Raw genomic sequence first — 22,046 nt, forward strand, 5'->3', positions numbered from 1 at the left:
GGCCTCACTGAACGGATAGCTTCGACAGAGCTAAGACTATCCGTTACAATGTAATATTGTTCAACAGGTCGTGAGGCGACGCTGTCCAGCGCCCAGTGTATCGCTGCCAATTCAGCAATATACACTGAGCAAGGATTCTGAAGACTGTGTGAGGTGCTAAAAAATTCGTTGAACACTCCAAATCCTGTGGACTCATTCATAGAGGACCCATCAGTAAAGTACATATTATCACAATTGAAGTCCCATACTTTGCATCGAAGATCGTTGGAACGATCCTCGATCGAAGATAATCTGATGTTCCATGGATATCCTGCTTCATGGACAGATCAAAATGCACAGAGGAATTGATGTAGTCAGGAAAACAAACACGGTTGGGAATATACGAAGAAGGATCAACCTGCATGGAGACGAATTCATGATATGAGCTCATGAATCCAGAATGAAAATTTAGCTCGATCAGCCGCTCAAAATTTCCGATCACCAATGGGTTCATAACCTTACACCGGATGAGGAACCGAAGAGATAATAAATTGAAGCGATCTTTTAGTGGGAGTAGGCCTGCCAAAACCTCGAGACTCATGGTATGCGTTGAGGGCATACATCCCAACGCAATACGGATACAAAGATACTGAATTCGCTCGAGTTTAATGAGGTGTATTTTGGCAGCTGATTGAAAACAGAAACTGCCAAACTCCATCACTGAGAGAATAGTTGTTCGATACAACATTATAAGATCTTCTGGGTGGGCTCCCCACCAGGTGCCGGTAATTGTACGGAGAAAGTTTATTCTTTGTTGACATTTTTTACTCAGATACCTAATATGGGCCCCCCAAGTACATTTAGAGTCGAACCAGACCCCAAGATACTTTAATGACATAGCATGAGTGATCGGTTTACCCAAAAGTTGAAGCTTTGGTTTTGCTGGTTTATGCTTCCTAGAAAAAACCACCATCTCTGTTTTCTCCGTGGAGAATTCGATCCCTAGCCCAATGGCCCAGGTTGAAAAATTGTTCAAAGTATCTTGTAAGGATTCTTGCAGGTCGGATTCGTTTGATCCTACGACAGACACCACTCCATCATCTGCAAGTTGTCTTAGGCTGCAATTTTGTGTAAGGCAATTGTCAATGTCGCTTACGTAGAAGTTGTACAAAAGGGGGCTTAAACATGAGCCCTGGGGGAGTCCCATGTAAGAGACCCGACTTACTGCCGAATCTCCGTGAGAAAAGTTCAAATGTTTCTCACAAAGCAAGTTATATAACATATTATTCAATAGAGGCGGCAGACCCCGAGAGTGTAATTTGTCTGACAAAACCTCTATTGAAACAGAATCAAAGGCCCCCTTTATGTCCAAGAATACTGAAGCCATTTGTTTTTTTTCGGCGTAAGCCATTTGAATTTCTGAAGAAAGCAACGCAAGACAATCATTCGTCCCCTTGCCCCTGCGGAACCCATATTGTGTATCTGAGAGTAGGCCATTCGTTTCAACCCATCGATCAAGGCGAAACAAGATAATTTTCTCCAACAATTTCCGTATACAAGACAGCATTGCTATTGGGCGGTACGAATTGAAGTCGGACGCGGGTTTTCCGGGTTTTTGAATAGCTATAACTCGTACTTGTCTCCAATCATCTGGAACAATATTATGCTCCAGAAACCGATTGAATAAGTTCAACAAGCGATGTTTCGCCACATCAGGGAGATTTTTCAGCAAGTTGAACTTAATTCTATCCGATCCCGGAGCAGAATTGTTACATGAAAGGAGAGCAAGAGAGAATTCTACCATCGAAAACTCGGAATCAAGATCGCACCTATCTTGTGGTATATCTCGAATAATTCTTTGCACTGGAGCGGAATCGGGACAAACCTTTCGTGCAAAATTAAAAATCCATCGATGTGAATATTCTTCGCTTTCATTGGATGAAGAGCGATTTCTCATGTTTCGAGCCACTTTCCATAATTTTTTCATTGACGTTTCTCGTGATAAACCTCCCACGAAATTTCGCCAATAAGCACGTTTTTTCCCTTTGATCAAGTTTTTAAATTGATTTTCAAGGTCCAAATACTTCTGAAAATTTTCAGGGGTTCCACGTTTCCGAAAAGCTTTAAATGCATTCGATTTATCTCCATAAAGCTTGGAACACTGGCCATCCCACCATGGATTGGGAGGCCTTCGACGAATAGTGGAACCTGGGATGGGTTTCGTTTGAGCGCGAACCGCGCTGTCATATAACAAACGAGAAATGAAGTTATACTCCTCCAATGGAGGCAAACCATCTCTGGAATTGATGGCTAGAGCAATCGCGTCCGCATATTTTTTCCAGTCAATGTGTCTTGTGAGGTCGTATGCCATGTTTATTGATTCAGAAGAATTCAACCCATTGGTGATAGAAATTTTGATTGGCAAGTGGTCACTACCGTTGGGATCCTGGATTAAATTCCACTTGCAATCTAACGATAGTGAATTCGAGCAAAGCGAGAGGTCAAGAGCACTTGGGTTAGCAGGAGGTTTAGGTACACGTGTTGTTTCCCCAGTGTTCAAAACGGTCATATTGAAGCTGTTACAAAGGTCATATATCAACGATGAACGATTGTCGTCGTACTGTTCCCCCCAGGCAGTTCCGTGAGAGTTGAAGTCTCCCAAGATTAATCGTGGCTCAGGAAGGAGTGAGCACATGTCAACAAGATGCTTGCGGCTAACCGCAGCTCTCGGAGGCCAATACAAGCTGACTATACAGAGGTCTTTGCCTCTGATGTTTGCATGACAAGCAACAGCTTCGATCCCTCCAATAGGTGGAAGGTCAATTCTAAAAAATGAGTGACACTTATTGATCCCCAATAGTACCCCTCCGTATCTGTCATCACGGTCCAAGCGTATTATATTAAAATCGTGGAAAGAGAGATCATTTTGAGAAGAGAGCCAGGTTTCGGATAGAGCAAAAACATCACAATTGAGTTTATGAATTAGAAATTTGAATGTATCCAATTTAGGCATATAACTACGACAATTCCACTGTAAAACAGTGATATCTCCGACCTCTCTATTTAAATTAGACATCAAGAGAGATAATCATTGCAAGGAGGGGCCATGTTTGCATCAATTACTGCAAAATTGTCTTTAGTACTGGAAGCATTGCGGTGACAATGGTTCTGATGGAGTCGGAAACATTAAAACACGTGAAGATTTGATCCACAAGGTCAGACAACTTTATAAATCCCGATTGGGAAGTTGAACTTGACGGAAAAACAGGGACAGTTGGGGTTTTTGATGTCCCCTCGAGTGCTGGGTCGTTCGAAGGTGAACTATTACCACGGAGGCCAGGAGGGACCTGATTTTGCTTATCCGCTGCACTCGATTTTTTGGGCAAGCTAACAGGGGGTATCACCGGAGGGACTTGTCCTTGAACTTTGGGAGTGGTCACATTTTTGCGCCGGGGATTCCCTTGAGAAATAAACGGCGTGCCCCCGTTAGCTGTATCCGCTTCCATTTCGTCAACTGGCAACGTAGCGAAGACATTGTGTGTATTAATTGGTTGTTGTTCTTGAGCCAGTGGAGAAGCGCCCTTCAAAATTTCTGCGAAAGTGCGTTTAGAGTGTTCCCTCAAAGAGCGCTTCTGTTTCTCCCAGCGAGCCTTGTATGTTTCACAAGCTGAGAGCACGTGTGGGGATCCCCCGCAATATGGACACTTATGCTCAGTCGCACTGCAGGATTTCCCCTCATGTTGTTCTCCGCAAGTGGCACATCGTTCTTTATTGGCACAATAAGCAGCCGTGTGACCAACTGACTTGCACTTTAGACAAGTCATTGGCTTTGGAATAAAAAGTCGCACGGCTAACCTCAATTTATCTACCATCACGTAGTCAGGGAGAGCTGAACCAGCGAAGGTGACTCGAAACGAGTTGGACGGCGTAAATTTCTTTTCTTCTCCTTCATGGGAGACTGTTCCGAGCTGGCGGCAACCCAAGATCTTAACAGTCGTCGAGGGCAGTTTTTTAAAACGGCCGGTACCTTCACTCGTAATGTATTCGCACGTTAAGCCGGTTTCGGTTATCACACCCTCAATTTCGACTATGTGAGAGGGTATGTAGACCCGATACTCAATTGTAAAATGCTGATCGACAACAATCTTGTTTGCGTCTTTTCGATCATTCACGACAACTCGCAATTTGTTTGGTCTAACCTTCGAAATTTCCGAAACGGAGGTATACCTTGCCAGATCTTTCGCGATCTGCATGACTCTCAACGCCTTTCCATTTGGCTTAGGCCTGAAGAAAACAACCCAGGGACCAGTTCCGGGCGCATCTTCTGGATAGACCTTTACACGGGGAGTGGGAATAACAGGGGGGGAAGGCGAGGACGGGGATTGAGAGTGGGAAGGCGAAGGTTGAGAAGGAGCGGGAAGAACAGAGGGAGAAGACGAGGTTGAAGGTAGAGTGGGATCGTTAAGGGCAGATGGGAGATTTGCTAGTTTTTTGGAGGGAGGCTTGGTAGGGTTAGCTGACTCGTCCCCAGAAGAAGTATCTTCCGTATTTGGAACACGTTTGAGTGACTTTTTTTTATCCGTTAGGAGGGAACTAGAGTCAGAGACCTCCATATCCGAAGGTCCCCCACTCTCTGCCATTTTAAATTTTCACTTATATTCTAAGTATTTTTTTAAACAATATTTCACAATAAAATAATTCACAAAAACAAAAAAAAAACTTATAATTATTAAATATTTTCTCTCAGTATATTTAATGTTATTCACCTATGAACGCACTCCAGTGCAGATGAACGGGAGCGTGCTGAAAGCTCGTTGGTGGTGGGAATGTGCCTACGACACCACTACACACAGTCGTCGGTGAAAGCTTACCCGCACTGTCACTGTTGGCACGATGACTCGGCGAAATCTCCAATGTCGGCGAAGCAGCGACAAAACAAAAACCAATGCTTGGCTTTCCGAGGATGAAAGCCTTTATCCACTTGCAGGCAGGGCACTTCACTCACTATCCAGATAGCGAAATGAACTCTTCAGCGGCAAAAAAAAACAACAATCACGCGGTAACCGATAACGGAACTTGGACGCGACTTTCCTTCGTCTGGTTACTTCGGGCAATCGGCGAAGAATGTAAATACATTATTATGGTAAAAAATATTTTCTCAGTGTATATTTTTTTAACGTTCTAACATGAATACTCTACAACTCTTTCTAAGACGCTATTTCGGTACAACTCATAGTTTTTGAGATATAAAATTTTCAAAGATTTCTCTTACTAAAATCGATACGCCCTTTTCAAAAGTTACACTTGAGTCAAAAATTCCCAAATGCTGTGGAAAACTAATATTTCCTTCAACCCAAACGGAATACAAACTTTTATTCGAAAGTTTGTTTTTTTTGTCATTTGTCGATTTCATTTGGAATTGCTCATTGGAAAAACTTTAACTCCAGCTCAATCTTAAATAAAATGAATCGCCTAGCGTAAGGGAATGACTAATTTAATGTTGTGGTCTTGTTATTTGCATTTGTGGTAAATATCCTTTATCATTTTTACGCAGGATTAGGGTGTAAGTAAAAAGTTTTGCAAATGAGAGCGTTACGTTTGAAGTACAAGATTTTGAGCGTTGACTCTCGTAGATTCTTCTCTTCAAATTATCCCATTAATTTCCGAATGGACGTATTAGCGCTATGTTGGGTAGATTGTGATCCTTGGGTACCACCGGTATCGATAGACTTTCATTTTCTTTCGCTTTTGATAAGCAACTAGAAAACTTTCTTGGGAAACATGAGAATGCCATCTCGCCATCTACATGTTTACAGGAAGAAGTGAAATAAGCATTTTTCTGTATGTCGTTCCAATCCAGAATCAAAGGATATGTTTGGATAAAGAAGTAAAAAGTACTCCCCCCCAAACCAAAAACCAGTACTATGGAAAATTTGTGTAGAGTACCAAATAATAAATTTTGATATTTTTTTCTGTATCCCTATATGGTTTGTTATAGGATTATCTCACGCCATTCTTCTCATAACTTCGAAATAAAAATTTTAACAAAATACTGAAAGTGTATCTTACTCTGTTGTATCGAGAAATGTTGTGAAAAACTGAAATAAAATATTCTGATGTAAAATATCAATCAATGGAAACATTTTAAAAATTTATAATTTTTTCTTCATTTTAAGATCCAGTTCTGTCTCCATATGTAATTCAAATGGGTTCCTGCATATTTTCAAATTGGGAGTTATTCCACGCCAAATCAACCGAAAAACAGCAAATTTTGACGAGGTCCTCTTCGATTTTATTGAAACTAGGTACATATAATGGAAGCCATTCAAAATCACAATTTTCATTATCATATGACCAATTTTAATTACGATTGATTTTCAAAAAAAAAGTGTATTCAAAATCATTGATCTTTCTTTCAAAAAATCGTAACTGAAAATCCGGATGTCTGATAATAATATGCATGTTAGACAAAGCTGTTAGAAAATCTTTCTCTTTTTAGGAATTCCCATCTTCTGATGTATGCATGTTGAGTTGGGCATTGTATAGGCTACTCATATTTTTTTAATTGAAAAAAATTTGTGTTCGAGAAAAATGAATTTGAATTAAGAATATATTTTCTTCATTCAAAATAGATATAAAATTATTTCCAACAAATCGGAGGATGGGCACTTTTACAGGGAAAGATCTTTTCCAACGAAAACTTTTTCTTGTCTTTTTTTTGAAAAATTACTATTATTGTTTAACTCGTAATATTTTTATGTATACATTATCGCGATTCACATGTTCTGCAAACTTTTTTCCATTTAGATACATGTGAAACGCGAGAATCTACACACAAAAATGTTACTAGTGAAATATTACTTTTCTAGGAGTCTCCATACAAAAATGCCATGTATTACAGAAACTAGAAAAGATAGGAAGTTGTAAGGAAGTAGTAATTTTTTCAAAGAAAAATGAAAAAGTTTTTGTTAGGAAACGTTTTTTTCAAAATCTGAAAAAAAGAATAAATAGATCATACAATAACCAAAAAGTCATCCATAGATCGCAAGAAGGGACACTTCTGTAGGAAAAGAGCTTCTCAAACAACAACTTTCTCATGCTTAATTTGAAACATACTACTGATTCTAATTTTGTTTGACACGTTGAGCTCCACGTCAGTCCTTAGGGACCGACATTGATATTTTAGTTCGTAAAGCGTTGGTCACTGGGACTGACAGTTACAAAGTAACAAAATAAAAAATATATATGGCTTTGTTTTCGGTTGTGTTACAAGATGTGATTACTTTCTATATTCGTTTGTACAGCTGGAACCGACACTGATATTGTACAATTGCGCTCTTGATGTGGGCTGAATGAAAATTTTTGGGCTCAACGTGTTAGGGGGGTATTCTGACCTAGAATTTGAAAAAAAACATTGTTTTTCTTCATATTTCTGAAGTTTAGACATTCAAGAATATACCCTAGAAAGACGTTTCGAAAATCCCATTATTTAACGTGTTATGGAATTTCAAACGCGTTTTTCTCGAAACTATTTTTTTTCACGATATCTCATGTTCTACTAAACCGATTTATTCCAAATTTGATTTGAATAAATCTTTATACATTCCTCTATTGCATGAATCAGTAAAATTGTAATTTTTTAATTTAACTATTAAAAAAAATAAATCGTCATGAATAAAACGTGCTAAAATGCTATTTTTTTCAAACGGCCGTCATTTTATCAAAAAAAAATTGTTTGACATGTCCGAGGTTCATATCACAGCGGCATCTTTTCTAATTAATTTTTTTTTGTTCCAGACAACCAGAAGCGCAAACACTGGAATCGTGTACAGCATTTATCAGCTTGTAACTACAGTAAAACCTGTTTTTGTGCGGTTTTTTTTTGCGATCTTTTTGTGCGATTTTCTGTTCCTGTGCGGTTTTTTTTGTGCGGTGTATGAAAAGAAGCATATTTGACGAAGTTATCGTCCATTATGTTTTTTTCGATGGTTTATATGCATTTCAGTGCGAAAAAAGCATATTTGCGTCTCAATTATCCACTTCTGGAATCATTCCCCTCCTCACATCAAATGCTCTAAGTTTTTCTAAGTTTTTGCATGACATGATTTCTAACAGCAACACGTTTCGACATGCAACTAAAAGCACAAAACAGCCACGCACAACCGAAAAGGGAAACAAAAGGAAATTGAACGGTGAATGGCGTGGATTTGAGTTATTTCCTTGGAGGAACCTTTTTCTATGCGGTACCTATCTACCGCACAAAAAAAGTTTTTTTTTCAAAATGTGTACCGAACACGATGTTTTAAAGCTACTGGTGAAGTTTTGCACGATTTTTTTATGCGACTTTTTTGTGCGGACCCTATCCACCGCACAAAAAAAGGTTTGCCTGTATTCTAATTCTGAGTATTTTTTTGTTTAGTTCATGTTTAGTTTTTGTTCCCTTTCACGCTCAAGGGAAATATTTTTCCCTTCTACAAAAATCGTTATCGATTGTTCAATTATTATTGAATCGATATTTATTTCTACTAACAGTTAAAATAAAACATATGTTCAAGGTAGCAAATGTTTTTATGAACGAATAAAAAGAAAACAAATGTCAAACATGGTCTAGTCTGACTTAACACCGACCACATAATAAATGTGTTATCTGCAATGTCCACTTTTGTTTCACAAGTAAACGAAATTGTTTCGTAGAATATCATAACTAACTATTTATTTTACATTTCTGATAATTTTTATCATTTTTTTTTGTATTACAAAGCAATACATAAAATACCAATATAATAAACCTAACTCTTCGTTTATTTACTTTTGTGGTCCATAGGAAAAAAAATATTCCATGAAAAAAAACTTATGTTTTACTCGTAACATTTTTGTGTGTAAATTCTCGCGATTGACATGTTCTGAAAACTGCTTTCTACTTAGAAACATATTAATAACATATCAAAACGAAAAACAAAGAAAAACTTTCGTTGAGTTTCGAGATATGGTCGTTGTGAAATTTGTGAGATATGAAAACAAAACAGAAGAAAATTAATTACAGACACAAAACGTACAAAATTTCGAAATCGTCAAGCCCTCTTCAATGTTTTCAAAAGTAGCTGCATCGAATCGTACTTTTGACAACGCTTTATCCTTCCAGGCTTGTGAATCGTGAATCGAAAGTATAACCGTGTTGTCAAGTCACAGAAGAAGAAGCCATTCAACATCTCTCGACACAACTTATGTTTCTTCGCGCAACAACAAACACTAAACCTACCGATGTTTCATGTATACCTATTCCTACCACAGCGGGTCTAGTGACCCTTTATGAATAGTTAGTGAATAATGACTCGATTTATATAGTTTCGTTGAGAAACGTAACATACTATATTTCTTCTGTATATTTCGACATTTTTAGGATAACAATTATTAGCAAAATAATGAAATTACAAATTTTTGACACGCAAAATAGCACTGTAGTTTGGGATGGTTACTGTTAGCACGCTTGAATAGTCAGCCTGTATGGCTTAATTCTAATCATTCACTATTCATTCCCAAACACAACAAAACATATAAAGAAATAATAAAAAATTGTAATGCAATGTTGTTGTGTCACAACCACACATACAAATCTTCCTGAATGTTTGCACGGGTCAGATGACCCGTTGAGGTAGTTAGGGCAGATTACATATATTTCTCAATAAAAAAATAACACAAGAGGAGTTAACACTTAACTACATTCGCGGCTTTATTCCCGTTTCCACTTCACGGTGAAAACGAAATGAACGGCATGCCATTGAACTACTTTTTACGAATTAGTGAAGCGTCAAAGATAATAATGGGTTTTCAGGCAGAATGAACACCTTTCAAATGGAAATTATGAATGAAAATTACCTTCTCCGTATCAAATTAGTGTTCAATGTGAATGGAAAACTTTGTTTTCTTCATGTGGTAAAATAATCTCCTACAAAAATTCTATCTGAAAATTATTTTATATTATAATGGTAAGTTTTAGTGGAAAACTATTTACATATCCAGATATCGACACCGTACCATTGTCATCGCGGATACACTTCATTTCGTTTTCACCGTGAAGTGGAAACGGGAATAAAGTCGTCGATGTATGTTTTAAGAAAAGTAGTGTAGGAAAATTATGTTGTGAAAATGTAATTAGCAAGCAGTATTTGACTAAATACTTAAAATGGATCATTTGACACCTTGTGGTAGGTTTAGTATTAATGTTCAACCGAATGAATTTATTTTAAAAAAGTTCGAGCTTCGTTCGTTCAGTTCTGTAGTTACTGTTGTAATGCGACGTATTGGTAGAATAACTTCAGCAGAGCAATCAATGTCAAAACCTCGCTTAAATAATTCACGTATTATATTTGGAGCAGGCTTTGCTCCAATGGCCATCGAATCACTTATTCATCGAGTGGCTTCAATTCATAGCCGCACGACAATGGTCATCCCCCATCAAATCTATGTTTCAACTTACATTTACATCACCATGCAAACGAGCTTGCAAGTGACAAGAATTTACAACCAAACCACTTCAGGAGAGAACATAATTGTCCAATACATATGTTGTGTATGACAGCCTGATAGATGGGTTTAGACAGAGAGCCATTCAAATCCGTCTCCATCTGGTTGTTATTGAGTACACAGACTGTGTGAATTGGCAATACAAGATGCCTCGGGGTTCACTGGAAAGGTGCTAAATAATTAAACGCATATCGGAGCACACCTTTTACTGAAGCCCTGCTGTATCATTAAAGCCGAGGCATAAGCCCCACATCGGCTTATGCATAAAATATTTGCCGGCAGAGGATGATGGGTAAAGTATTCATGCTGATACTGAAATACCGAATCAAAGAGCCAATTCTCGGGGGAGAGAGAGACACACACAACGCAGCACACAAAAGATGAGCTGTTGCTGCAATGGCTGATAAGGTAGTAATAAGTCGCATGTTTCAAGTCCTGCTGACAAGTCCCCCCGCAGCTACGGTATGGTTGGGCCCCGGAATAAGCCGTGAAGCTATTCAATGTCACCATCCTTCACACGGTTGTGCCTTCTGATCGGCGTTGTCAAGCACATCACATGAGCAGCACCAAATGATCCACATATCTTAATCGTGCAATATAGCGCACCTATCCATCCTACAGGGTTCCTGTTATCGTTCGTGTACCGCCGGAACGGATCAGAGAATCAGGGAGCAGTAACATTATCGATTTTTCGACTCGATGTACTCCGCTTATGTTTGACGGGCTGCTCTTGTCGACTCGATGTACTCCGCTTATGTTTGACGGGCTGCTCTTGCCGACAGCACTCCTCAGGTGGCATTGTGAATCAATCTAATGCATATTTCAAACAAAGAAGTGGATGTCACCATCCAATATGGATCGGGGCTTTTGTCTGCCTCGTATTCATAAAATGTATATCAAACAGGTGTTTATCCAAGGTGTGAAATCACCTCGAAGAATAAAGTCATGCTTTACCACTTTCTTGGGAATCCGATGAATATAACGTCAGATATGAACAGGGCAATCAAAGATAACATGAGGTGCTGGAGCGTAACAATAATATGAAAATACTAAAATGCTTGTGTTATTTAAATCCAGCCCACACGATTCGGCAACCCTAATTGCGCCCGGATCAACCGTTCAATATAGTGTTGTCGTCCTGACAAGCTGGACTACTCCGAGCGAGCGCTAGAAGATTGGCTTCGCCATCATCACTCACCTTCACTGTTGATGCTGTAGCGGGGATTGGTCATGTCCACACGCTTCATGTCCTTGATCCAGTAGATCTTCGGGGGTGGCGAACCAGTTGCTTTACACTGCATCACGGCGGTGTGACCGATTTCAATTACGCGCGTTGTAGGACTTTGGGTGATGACAGGGAAACCCGCCGGCGTTTTGTCAGCTGAAAGAAGCGAGATAGAGATAGAGAGAGAAAGATCAGACAAAGTTATCGTTAATTTAGTCTACAGGTAGGGAAGGACGATTGCATGAGGGGTTTTCGGTGATATGATAGACCTGCCGGCATATCCAGCTTGCGGTTTGGTGAGAGCTGAGGAAAAGAATTCAGGTCTGAACGGAACATGCTTTAAAATTATTTTGATACGCAATTGCACGCTTACTGATTGTATGATAAATGCGTTGAAATTTAAACGAAGTCCCGATAGTATAGTAACCATCGCTACTATAGAGAGAATGGAAACATACCGAGACGCAAAAAAAAAAAAATTACAGTTAGTTACAATTATAACATATGTTTCATTAAAGATCACATATTGCGTATATTTGTTTGATGAAAACCTAACGACCTAGCAACAAGTTAGAGCGAAACGTTCCGCTCCATCGCTTTATTTATTTTAATGATTCAATGCATGACAATTCATATTCTTTAATCATAGTTGCGCATTCATATTCCAAAACCAACATTTTCGAACACCAAAAATAAATACAGAAATTATTACGTCGATTGCCAGACGATGAACCAGATTTTTACCTCCGCGAATGTTGTGAAATCTATTGTCGAACAAAAATGCGCACTGTTGCCTCGTAAACTTGCCCATTTTGACTAAATTGGTACAAACGCAGTTATGTCATTCGTTACCTTCTCATGACAAAAAAGCAGTGTTTGGCCATATATTTAAGCCACCAGTCAAAAACAAATGAAACAATCACAAACCATCGGGATCGAATGATTCGTTTGAACAGAGTGTTAGGAAACAAACGAATGCAACACTTCAAAGATGTACGATAAAGTGATTTTGCAGCATGCCAATGAAGTGTCAACCATTTTGTGTAAATAGTCATGATATATCGTAATGCATCGAAATCCGGACACTTAAGCGCTTACGACGATAACTTCAACTACTTAAAGAATCATGACATATCATAGCAAGTAAAATTACCGTTTCTATATAATTAAAAGGTATTCATATAAGTTATGAATCCCAAAATCACACAAAATCATGTTTTATTTGTTCAAAATTTGTAAATTTCTTCATTGTGCCGCGATTTGAAATCCGGGCCCTTTTTTCAATCATGGTTTTCATTTCAGAAACTTTTGCTTTGATTTCCGGACACACTTTTCAGCAGCATTTCTTTGAATAAAATTATTGATTTTATTGTTTTGTTAAGTTTACTATTTGATTGACATAGACATAGGAAATCCTTGCTCTCTACTTTCTAGAGCTTATAACATACTCTTAAGCAACTCCTTCAATATGGAATTTCATCGGCATCGTTTGATCCGTTCGGATTTAAAATCTTCTTCTGAATGGTTTTTTTTTCATTTCGAACATGGGTTTGAGAAACGATTTTTAACATTAATTTGTCAACAGCTAAGTACTATGTCTGACACTACATTGAATTGATACAAGCAACTATCAGTCATATTTATTGAACATGCAAAAGATACGAGGGTCGTTCAAAAAATAAGTTTCAGTGCCTCAGAAATCGCGGAAAAATAAAGTTAGGACAAAGAACAAGGTGATTTTCGCATTCTACGTTTTATTTTCTATTTTTCTGCATAATTGCCGTAATTTTCGAAGCATTTTTCATAGCGTGGCACGAGTTTTTCTATTCCGAGCGTGAAGTGCGTAGCGTCCAACTTTTTGAAGTACGATGTAACTGCGTCACGAATTTCTTCAGAGTTATCGAATCGTTGACCGCCGAACATCGTACTTCAAAAAGTTGGACGCTACGCACTACGATTATGTAGAAAAATAGAAAATAAAACGTAGATTCGAAAATCACCTTGTTTTTTGTCCTAACTTTATTTTTCCGCGATTTCTGAGGCACCGAAACTTATTTTTTGAACGACCCTCGTATTATGGTTTTGGTATGATATTGATATATAATGAAAAGTGTCCGCATTCTAAAGCTTTACGGTACTTGGAAACATTGAAATGGAAATACGTCGTATTCAGTGTTGTCACACGTACAGTTTTATCTGGAAAGATACCGATTTTTTCGTTATTTTTGGTACATATTCTGTACGGTACAGAGTACAGATTTTCGTCAAAAAGTACAGATTGGTACAGATTTTTCCGCGGGTGAAATTTCTTACATTTGAATAAAGCTACATTAAGGTACATGATTACTTTTACGCCGCAGTATCGCTTGGTGCGGCAGCTCGAAACTTTCAATAAATGATAGTATGCAATCTAGATTCAGAAAAACTATGTATAAGCATCATCAAACACACGAATGACGAATGAAATGTAAATGTGGTATTCGTAGTAAATAAATGAGTTTTTTTTGTGCTATAAAATGGATTTTTCCCCACAACTAATATTTTCTATGGTAACGGTTTTTGGAAGAAAAAGTACAGATGAGAAAGATTTTTAACCCCTCTGGTACAGATAAAAATGTGGCAACACTGGTCATATTCTTTAGACGATGTTCCTTGTTTCAAAATAGGGTAGGCAAAGTTATATTCCCAATAACATATACCTTTTTGTCTCAAATTCCGAACACTAAATTTTTAAATGTAAATTTACTAAACTTTTATGTAATTATGTTATCAAAAAGTTTTTATAATTGAATAATGGAAACCCTGACATTCTTTGGGATATAGACTTCATTTAAACATCATTTTGAGGTATGGATACAGCTATATTTTATAATATTAGGTATTTACAAAAAGTGACAATCAAAACCAATGATAAAATGTAAATGAAAACAACATCGTTAATAAAAACAAGCATCGTTAAGTTTTTCAGTTTTCGTAGTTGTTTCAACCATTTTGTTTACTGTTTTCATGTTAAGTGCTAGAAAAGGTAAGAATTTACTATGAATGGGTAAAAAAGAAGATCTCGTTAAACTTTCGAAAGAAATTTGTATTCAAGTAGTGTTTGATTCAAGTTTCGTTGCATGATTCATGTTCCGAACAGAAGATGTTTGAACATTCTAGTTTTAGACCAATACAGCAATAGTTTACAAATAAAAATCGTGATTTTTGAAGATTCTATTTGAAGGCTCATCAGGAATTGTTTCAAATGATATTGCTGCGAAATTAGAGAATATAGGAGTCAAATGTCGAAGAACAAATCATAGAGCGTTTGGAGAATTATTTTTTTTCATGAGGGTACCTATTTTGTTTTACGGTGGTCCAAAAAATCATTTTTTTCTAGAAACAACTTTTTTTTCAAAAATTCATAACTTTTGAATTATTAGATCGATTCAGAGGATCGTCATATCCAATTAAAGTCAATTAGCTGGTTGGTACGTTGGTACGAAATTCGACATATTTGAAGAGGCAAAAAACTATGTTGTTTACGCTTCAACTTTTTGACATATACTGAAAAAGACGCGCAATGACAGTAGCTTTCCAATGAATATCTGGAAATTTATCAATAATCAAATTGCACTTTAGTGCAATATGTACATACGTGTCCAAAGATGTCTGCTTTCTTTTAAGTAAACGGGCTGCGTCATCCATATGAATGAATAAACTTAATAATACGTTATAAAACTGCATTAATTCACTTTTCATTATTTTGAAAAGGCATTTATTCAACGCCACTATTGCTCAAATTGCACTACCCACGAAAAATACTATTCGAATGGGAATGGACGTACGAGACGAATATGATCTTCATTTAACACTGATCAGAAATATATATACAAATACTTCCTAATTCTTCCGGGTAAGTGTCGCATTCGGGTACAGCAATCGTTCGCTAACTGGTCCTGTTTTAACTGGTCTGCTTTTTGATTTGGCGAATGTTAACTGGTCCTTGAACCAGTTAAAAAGCAGAATTTCGTGAACAATCGACGCCGTATTCAAATGGAAGAGTTGCTGTGAGGGGCATTCAAATGTAATTTGAAATGTTATGAAAATTGACAATATTTTCGCATGACAAAACATTGATTAAATTACAGAAAAATATTTTCCTCAAAATATATTTCATACCTGTTGTCGCACTCAATGCTAAACTTCCATTGGAACCTTATTTTCATCCAATTTAATGATCAACGCGAATCAAACAATTCATTGAAGTTCACCTCGGTTTTATTTGACGTTTAACATGCCGGACCAGTTAAAACGCGAATGTCGATAACTGGTCTTCCCTCTTTCCAGTTAGTGAATGTTGACGGTATATGTTACATTCGGGTAATTGTTACATTCGGGTAAATGTTGCATTCGGGTAGTTGTTGCATTAGGGTAAATGTCGCATTCGGGTAAGTGTGAGTTCGGGTAGATGGTACATTCGGGTAGCTAGAATTGGCATGTGGATGTTTTAGGGTGTTATAAATGATTCTACGGTGGTTAGATACTCCTTCCCCCTCTCTAAGGGGGGCTGCCATACAAATGAAACACAGATTGCTGCATTACTCGAGAATTAATCATGCAAATGCAATCAAATTAGGCATCTGGAGGTTTTAGGATGCAATAAATGATTCTATGGTGGTTAGATACTCCTCCCCCCCCTCTTAGGGAGGGCTGCCATACGAATGAAACACAAATTTCTACATTACTCGAGAATTAATCAAACAAATGTAACCAAATTAGGCATATGGAGGTTTTAGGGTGCAATAAATGTTTCTATGGTGGTTAGACACTTCATCCCTCTCTCTAATGGGGGGCTGACATACAAATGAAACAAAAATTTCTGCATAACTCGAAAACTAATCAAGAAAATGGAGCCAAATTTGGCATGTGAAGATTTTAGGGGACACGAAACGTTTCTATGGTGAATAGACACTCCTCCCCGTCTCTCTAAAGAGGGGCTGCTATACAAATGAAACACAAATTTCTGCATAACTCGAAAACTAATCAAGAAAATGGAGCCAAATTTGGCATGTGAAGATTTTAGGGGACACAACACGTTTCTGGTGAATAGACACTCCTCCCCGTCTCTCTAAAGGGGGGCTGCCATACAAATGAAACACAAATTTCTGCATAACTCGAAAACTAATCAAGAAAATGGAGCCAAATTTAGCATGTGAAGATTTTAGGAGGCACGAAACGTTTCTATGGTGAATAGACACTCCTCCCCCTCTCTGAAGGTTATGGGGAGAGGAGGGTTGTGTCTTTATTCTGTCATATTTTCTGTATCAAAAATTTATTCCATTTAACGAAGAAACATGTTATTTGCAAGTGGTTGAAAAATCTTGAACGAGAATTGTGAGAATAATCTGATATTATTATGATGAGTTTTGATAGAAGTACTAGGATTTTTTTTAGTAAAAGGTAAATTCAGCACGGGGTCGATTAAAAGATCAATCAATGAACAGTTCTGCGATTGGACTCATGAACTTGCGCTTAGTAAGAAAACGTGAATGTTTGAAGTATTGATAACAAAAACAAATTTTTGGAGGGACGAAGTTTGCCGGGTCAACTAGTGTCATATATATATTATATAAATGCTGCACTAGTATGGGAGTTAAGCATATTTTATGTTATTTTTAAATTTATTTACTGTCATAAACCGGGATGCCAGAACATGTGCTAATAATTAATTTTGGGTGTATATCGTTAGGTGCTGGTATACGTATTTTTTATTTTAAAAAGTTGGATTCTCCTAGTGTCTTTTAACATTAGTCCTCAGAGGCGTAGATTTTAATGCCCAACATCTGATACTCACAAACGCTAGTAGTAGGGGAAAGTCGTGTAAGACGGACAGGACGGGTAAGATGGATACTTATGTATTATTGACAAATTACATTTTCATTTTAAATTTGAATGATGTACAAACTTGCAGTAAATTTTCGTTTGCAGAAAATGAGGTTCTTATTGTTAACAAGTAATTTAAAGTAAACCTCGAAAATTCCAATTTTTCACCACAGCTAGGACCACATCTGACAGTTTTCAGCCAACAACAGGAACAAGAAAATTCAAATGAAAGTGACAGAATAATTGTAAGGATCGACATCTTCTCGACCTAAACAGATGATTCTATGGGAAGTCCATAACGGAAGTCAGGAAATGTACTCTCAAACTGAAGGAAAAAGACGGACTGAAGCATTCGTTCAATAAATCAACTCAGATGGCTGGCTAGCTTAGCGGTTTTTAAAACGTAATCCGAATCTGTCATTCCGAATGCCGGAATCTATTTAAGACATACAAATGAGAAAAATTACAAAGCCCTTCTAAGTGATTTAGTCAAGTCTTTTTGTTCAATCATTTGCAAGGCCTATTTGAAGGTCACAAAAACCTGTTCAGTACATCAACTTGAATCTCAAAATATATTTTTTGAGTTAGTGTCCATCTTTCCCACCCAAAGTGTCCATCTATCCCTTCAAGTGTCCGTCTTCCCCGACTCTTGCTTATTTTTTCAAACATGCCGGACACATTAATTTAGCAAAATTTCTGCCTCAGACTTTTTTTAATTAACAGAGACTCAGACTATCGATTCGTGATGAGATATAGCTGTATATTTTTTTGTGAAATTCAAGAAGAATAGGATATAACCGAATAGATGCGTTTGACACGAGATTTTGGAATGTTTGGAAATTTTCAATGAAAACTCTCAATTCATCATTTGATATTTCATTTAAGATTGTATCATGTATATTTCAATCGTAATCCAATACAAGCCATGATGTAAATTCCGTCTTTTGCATAACACAAAACTTTTAGAAAAGGAAGTCGTTAACTTAATTCTCTTTGGGTCTATTTTTTTCTTCAAAGTGAAAAAAATAATGCAACGGAATATTTATAATTATAAGCCCTTATGTGCTAATTTGAAAATTTAAAAAACATTGTACCATCCTAAAATTTGTAGAACATCTGAACAAAAACAATATGAAGCAGATTGTTGACAGATTTGACACCGCTCATCAACCTCCGCACAGTAGCCTTTGTGAACTTTCTGGTCAGAATAGAATTGGGACCACGTGCCTTCTATATACTGGGAGCAACCTCTTCTTCAAGTGATCGTTTAGATAAATTGGATAATTGTTCCTTTTGTAGAAAAAAAAGAAGATCGCAAGCTACATATGCAAATATCTACATATGAGATCGTTTCCTTCGGTGTGAATGAGACGAAGGCGAGCCATCGGTAGGCCTTGTTAGATTCTTGACAGACTAAGGATTAAACCATCAAGTGTAGGGAACACGGATCATTTCGTGATTCATCCATAATAAACGGAACAAGAAACACGAGAAAACTCGTGAGCGGTCCGCAATTTGTTGAACCAAGTAATTGTCGATAACCCGATAACAGCGACCGGGGTCATATTCACATAAAATGCACTGCCAACTACCGAATGTTTGCTGTCGATATTTTTTTACGCGTTGACGTCGTTTAGTTTCGCGGGTTTTTGTGGTAGAAACATTTTGAAACAAAACATTGACATTAACTTTTCCGTATTGAATATGTATTCTTTGAACATTTGTAACATTTTCTACATATGCTGTAAAAACTTATACGAGAAGTGTATCTGATAATGATTTTATAGGCGAATGCCATGTCAACTCGTCTTAGGAACAGTTGCACTTTCCAAATGATTTACAACGTGAGCTAATAGCTCAACTGAACGCAATTTTCGTACTCAAAGGGTTACGTTATATTCAAAATTGCAATATGTTAACCTATTTTATATCCAAACTGTCAACATTTGAATTTTCTCCTGTGCTTCTGATAAAGTTTTCCTAATTCCTCTCAACAATTCATGAATTCAAACCACAAAGTTGTAACAACGCACGATTCCTGGCGTCCGGCAATTTCTCACCCCAGCTGGCGTCGAAGCTTCTCATCCGTCCTCCACCACACTTTGTTGCTCAATTCTGGGGACAAGCGCACTAATGAAATCAACAATGTTCCAGCCGGGGGGCTACCCGGAAGGATAATTAATTGAAAATTATTTGCTACCTAATAAACGAATCAGGTTCATTTAACTGCTAAACTTGAACATGGTGCTGGCGGTATAGACCAATCCATACACATACCATCCTGTGTTGGTGGCACATCCTGGCAGGGAAGTAGATCGTAGAACATCAAAGTCCTTATTATTCAGAGGAAATTTGACGTTTTCCTCATTCCGCTACAGCAGCGCCACCTGGTTTGCTGTCTTGTTTATTTTGTCCAAAAAGAGCGCTTCTTCATTCCTTTTGGGGAAGAGAGAGGAAAGTAGTATCCCAATCGGTGGAGCGTTGAGTTAATTTGTCAAACAGAACAACCGTTCCAGCTTTATAACAAGAGAACGTTGGATATTCGTACGATACTGAAATTTCAAGAAAAGCGCGCCAGATTTACGACAGATGTCGGTTGCTACAGATGAGATGAAATGAAAAATTGCAGCGATTTCGTGGTTGTTTGTAGTAGTCTGGACCATGATTAATACGCGATACTCGGGTTAACATGACTGAACTACCCACGGTTCAGCTGAACGAACGGAAGTATGCTCTGATGCAGTTGAACTCGCCCCACACAGCTCCATCCGAATGTTCCATGCTTCAGAGCAGCAGTTTAACGGCCGCAAGTTTCGAAACAATCACAATGGAGCGGGAGAATGAACAAACAAAGATCCGGTGGATCCTGCCTTTGAAAAGTATATTATAAAGACATTATTCAGAAATTAACTGTATAAACTCCAGTAACAGCTCTAAGAGAAAACTCCAACAAAACTGAATTGCTCGAATATTGTTGGGACATTCGCGCTGCTGGCTTTCACCGTTCCAAGGGGAGATTTTCGGGTGAGCAAAAAGTTTCCTTCGCAAAGTGAAAATTAAGCCCAGAGAAATGCGCGAAGAAATGTAAATGAAAACTTCATCAAGCCGACGGAACCAGAGCGAAGAAGAGATAAAAAATATGATGAAACTGTAGCTAAATGAAACATTTAGTTGGCGCGGAATGGTATTTAATTTACTGCTGCCTATCAGTTCAGTATGCCAATCTCCCACAGAGGTATTTCGACCGCCCGGCTGGGGTAGGGTGGGGAGACTGTTCTGGGCGAAGGAAAAGAAAAGCTTTAAGTGGCATACTCGGGGAATATTTCGAATAGGCGCGTTTTTGCTATAAATCAGAGTTATTTAATAAAACTTACTTGGAATTACTTGCGGGAAATGCTCTTTGATTCACGCCCTCGAGAGGCTCAAGCCATTACCACTTCAAACGGTGGTATAAGACGAAAATATTGCAATTACACGAGAAGTACTAATATAAACGAGAGCGGCGACGGCGTGAAATGCGTTCCACAAGCGGCGGGAATAAATTGAATGTTTGCGGTGGATATTATGAACAGAGAATGGTTCTCGGTGAGAAGTTTAGTGAGAATTTTCCGATATCAATATAAAAGCTATCGCAATCGATTTTTTTCAGAGTTCCACTAGTTGCCTTTCTGGAAAAATTTTTTAGCCATCTTTTCCAATAAACTTTTTTTAGTTCTAATTTTAGTGTTTCGAATACATTTTTTAATTATAATTTTAAAAATTGTTTCCGAAAATTTTCTATACATATAAAAATGGATTTCTGTCTGTCTGTCTGTCTGTCTGATTCTTATGGACTCGGAAACTACTGAACCGATCGACATGAAAATTGGTATGTAGGGGTTTTTGGGGTCGGGGAAGGTTGTTATGATAGTTCGAGACCCCTCCCCCCTCTCTAAGGGGGGACTGCCATACAAATGAAACACAAATTTCTACATTACTCAAGAATTAATCAAGCAAATGAAACGAAATTTGGCATGTGGAGGTTTTAGGGTACAATAAATGATTCTATGGTGGTTAGATGCTCCTCTCCCACTCTTAGGGAGGCTGCCAAACAAATGAAACACAAATTTCTGCATTACTCGGGAATTAATCAAACAAATGAAACCAAATTAGGCTCGTGGAGATTTTAGGGTGCAATACATGTTTCTATGGTGGTTGGACACTCCACCTCCCTCTCTAAGGGAGAGCTGCCATACAAATGAAACATACATTTCTGCATAACTCGAGAATTAATCAAGCAAATGAAACCAAATTCGGCATGCGGAGATTTTAGGGTGCAATAAATGTTTTTACGGTAGTTCAACACTCCACCCCCCTCTCCGAGGGGGAGCTGCCATACAAATGAATCGAAATTTGGCATGTGGAGGTGTTAGGGTACGATAAATGATTCTATGGTGGTTAGATATTCCTCCCC

The 22,046-nt window shown here is 37.8% G+C and overlaps 1 protein-coding gene across 9 annotated transcripts in view; it reads right to left on the minus strand.

Moving 5' to 3' along the window:
- LOC129777669 (tyrosine-protein phosphatase Lar) overlaps positions 1-22,046 on the minus strand; it is a 403,848-nt gene that overhangs the window by 94,786 nt on the left and 287,016 nt on the right. For all 9 annotated transcript variants that reach the window (XM_055784076.1, XM_055784077.1, XM_055784079.1 and 6 more), the window contains one exon: positions 11,702-11,884. In XM_055784076.1, the coding sequence (XP_055640051.1) occupies positions 11,702-11,884 (183 nt within the window). The remainder of the gene's footprint in view (positions 1-11,701; positions 11,885-22,046) is intronic.

The sequence above is a fragment of the Toxorhynchites rutilus genome, chromosome 3 (assembly GCF_029784135.1).
Source record: "Toxorhynchites rutilus septentrionalis strain SRP chromosome 3, ASM2978413v1, whole genome shotgun sequence".
In the NCBI taxonomy this organism is placed as follows: domain Eukaryota; kingdom Metazoa; phylum Arthropoda; class Insecta; order Diptera; family Culicidae; genus Toxorhynchites; species Toxorhynchites rutilus.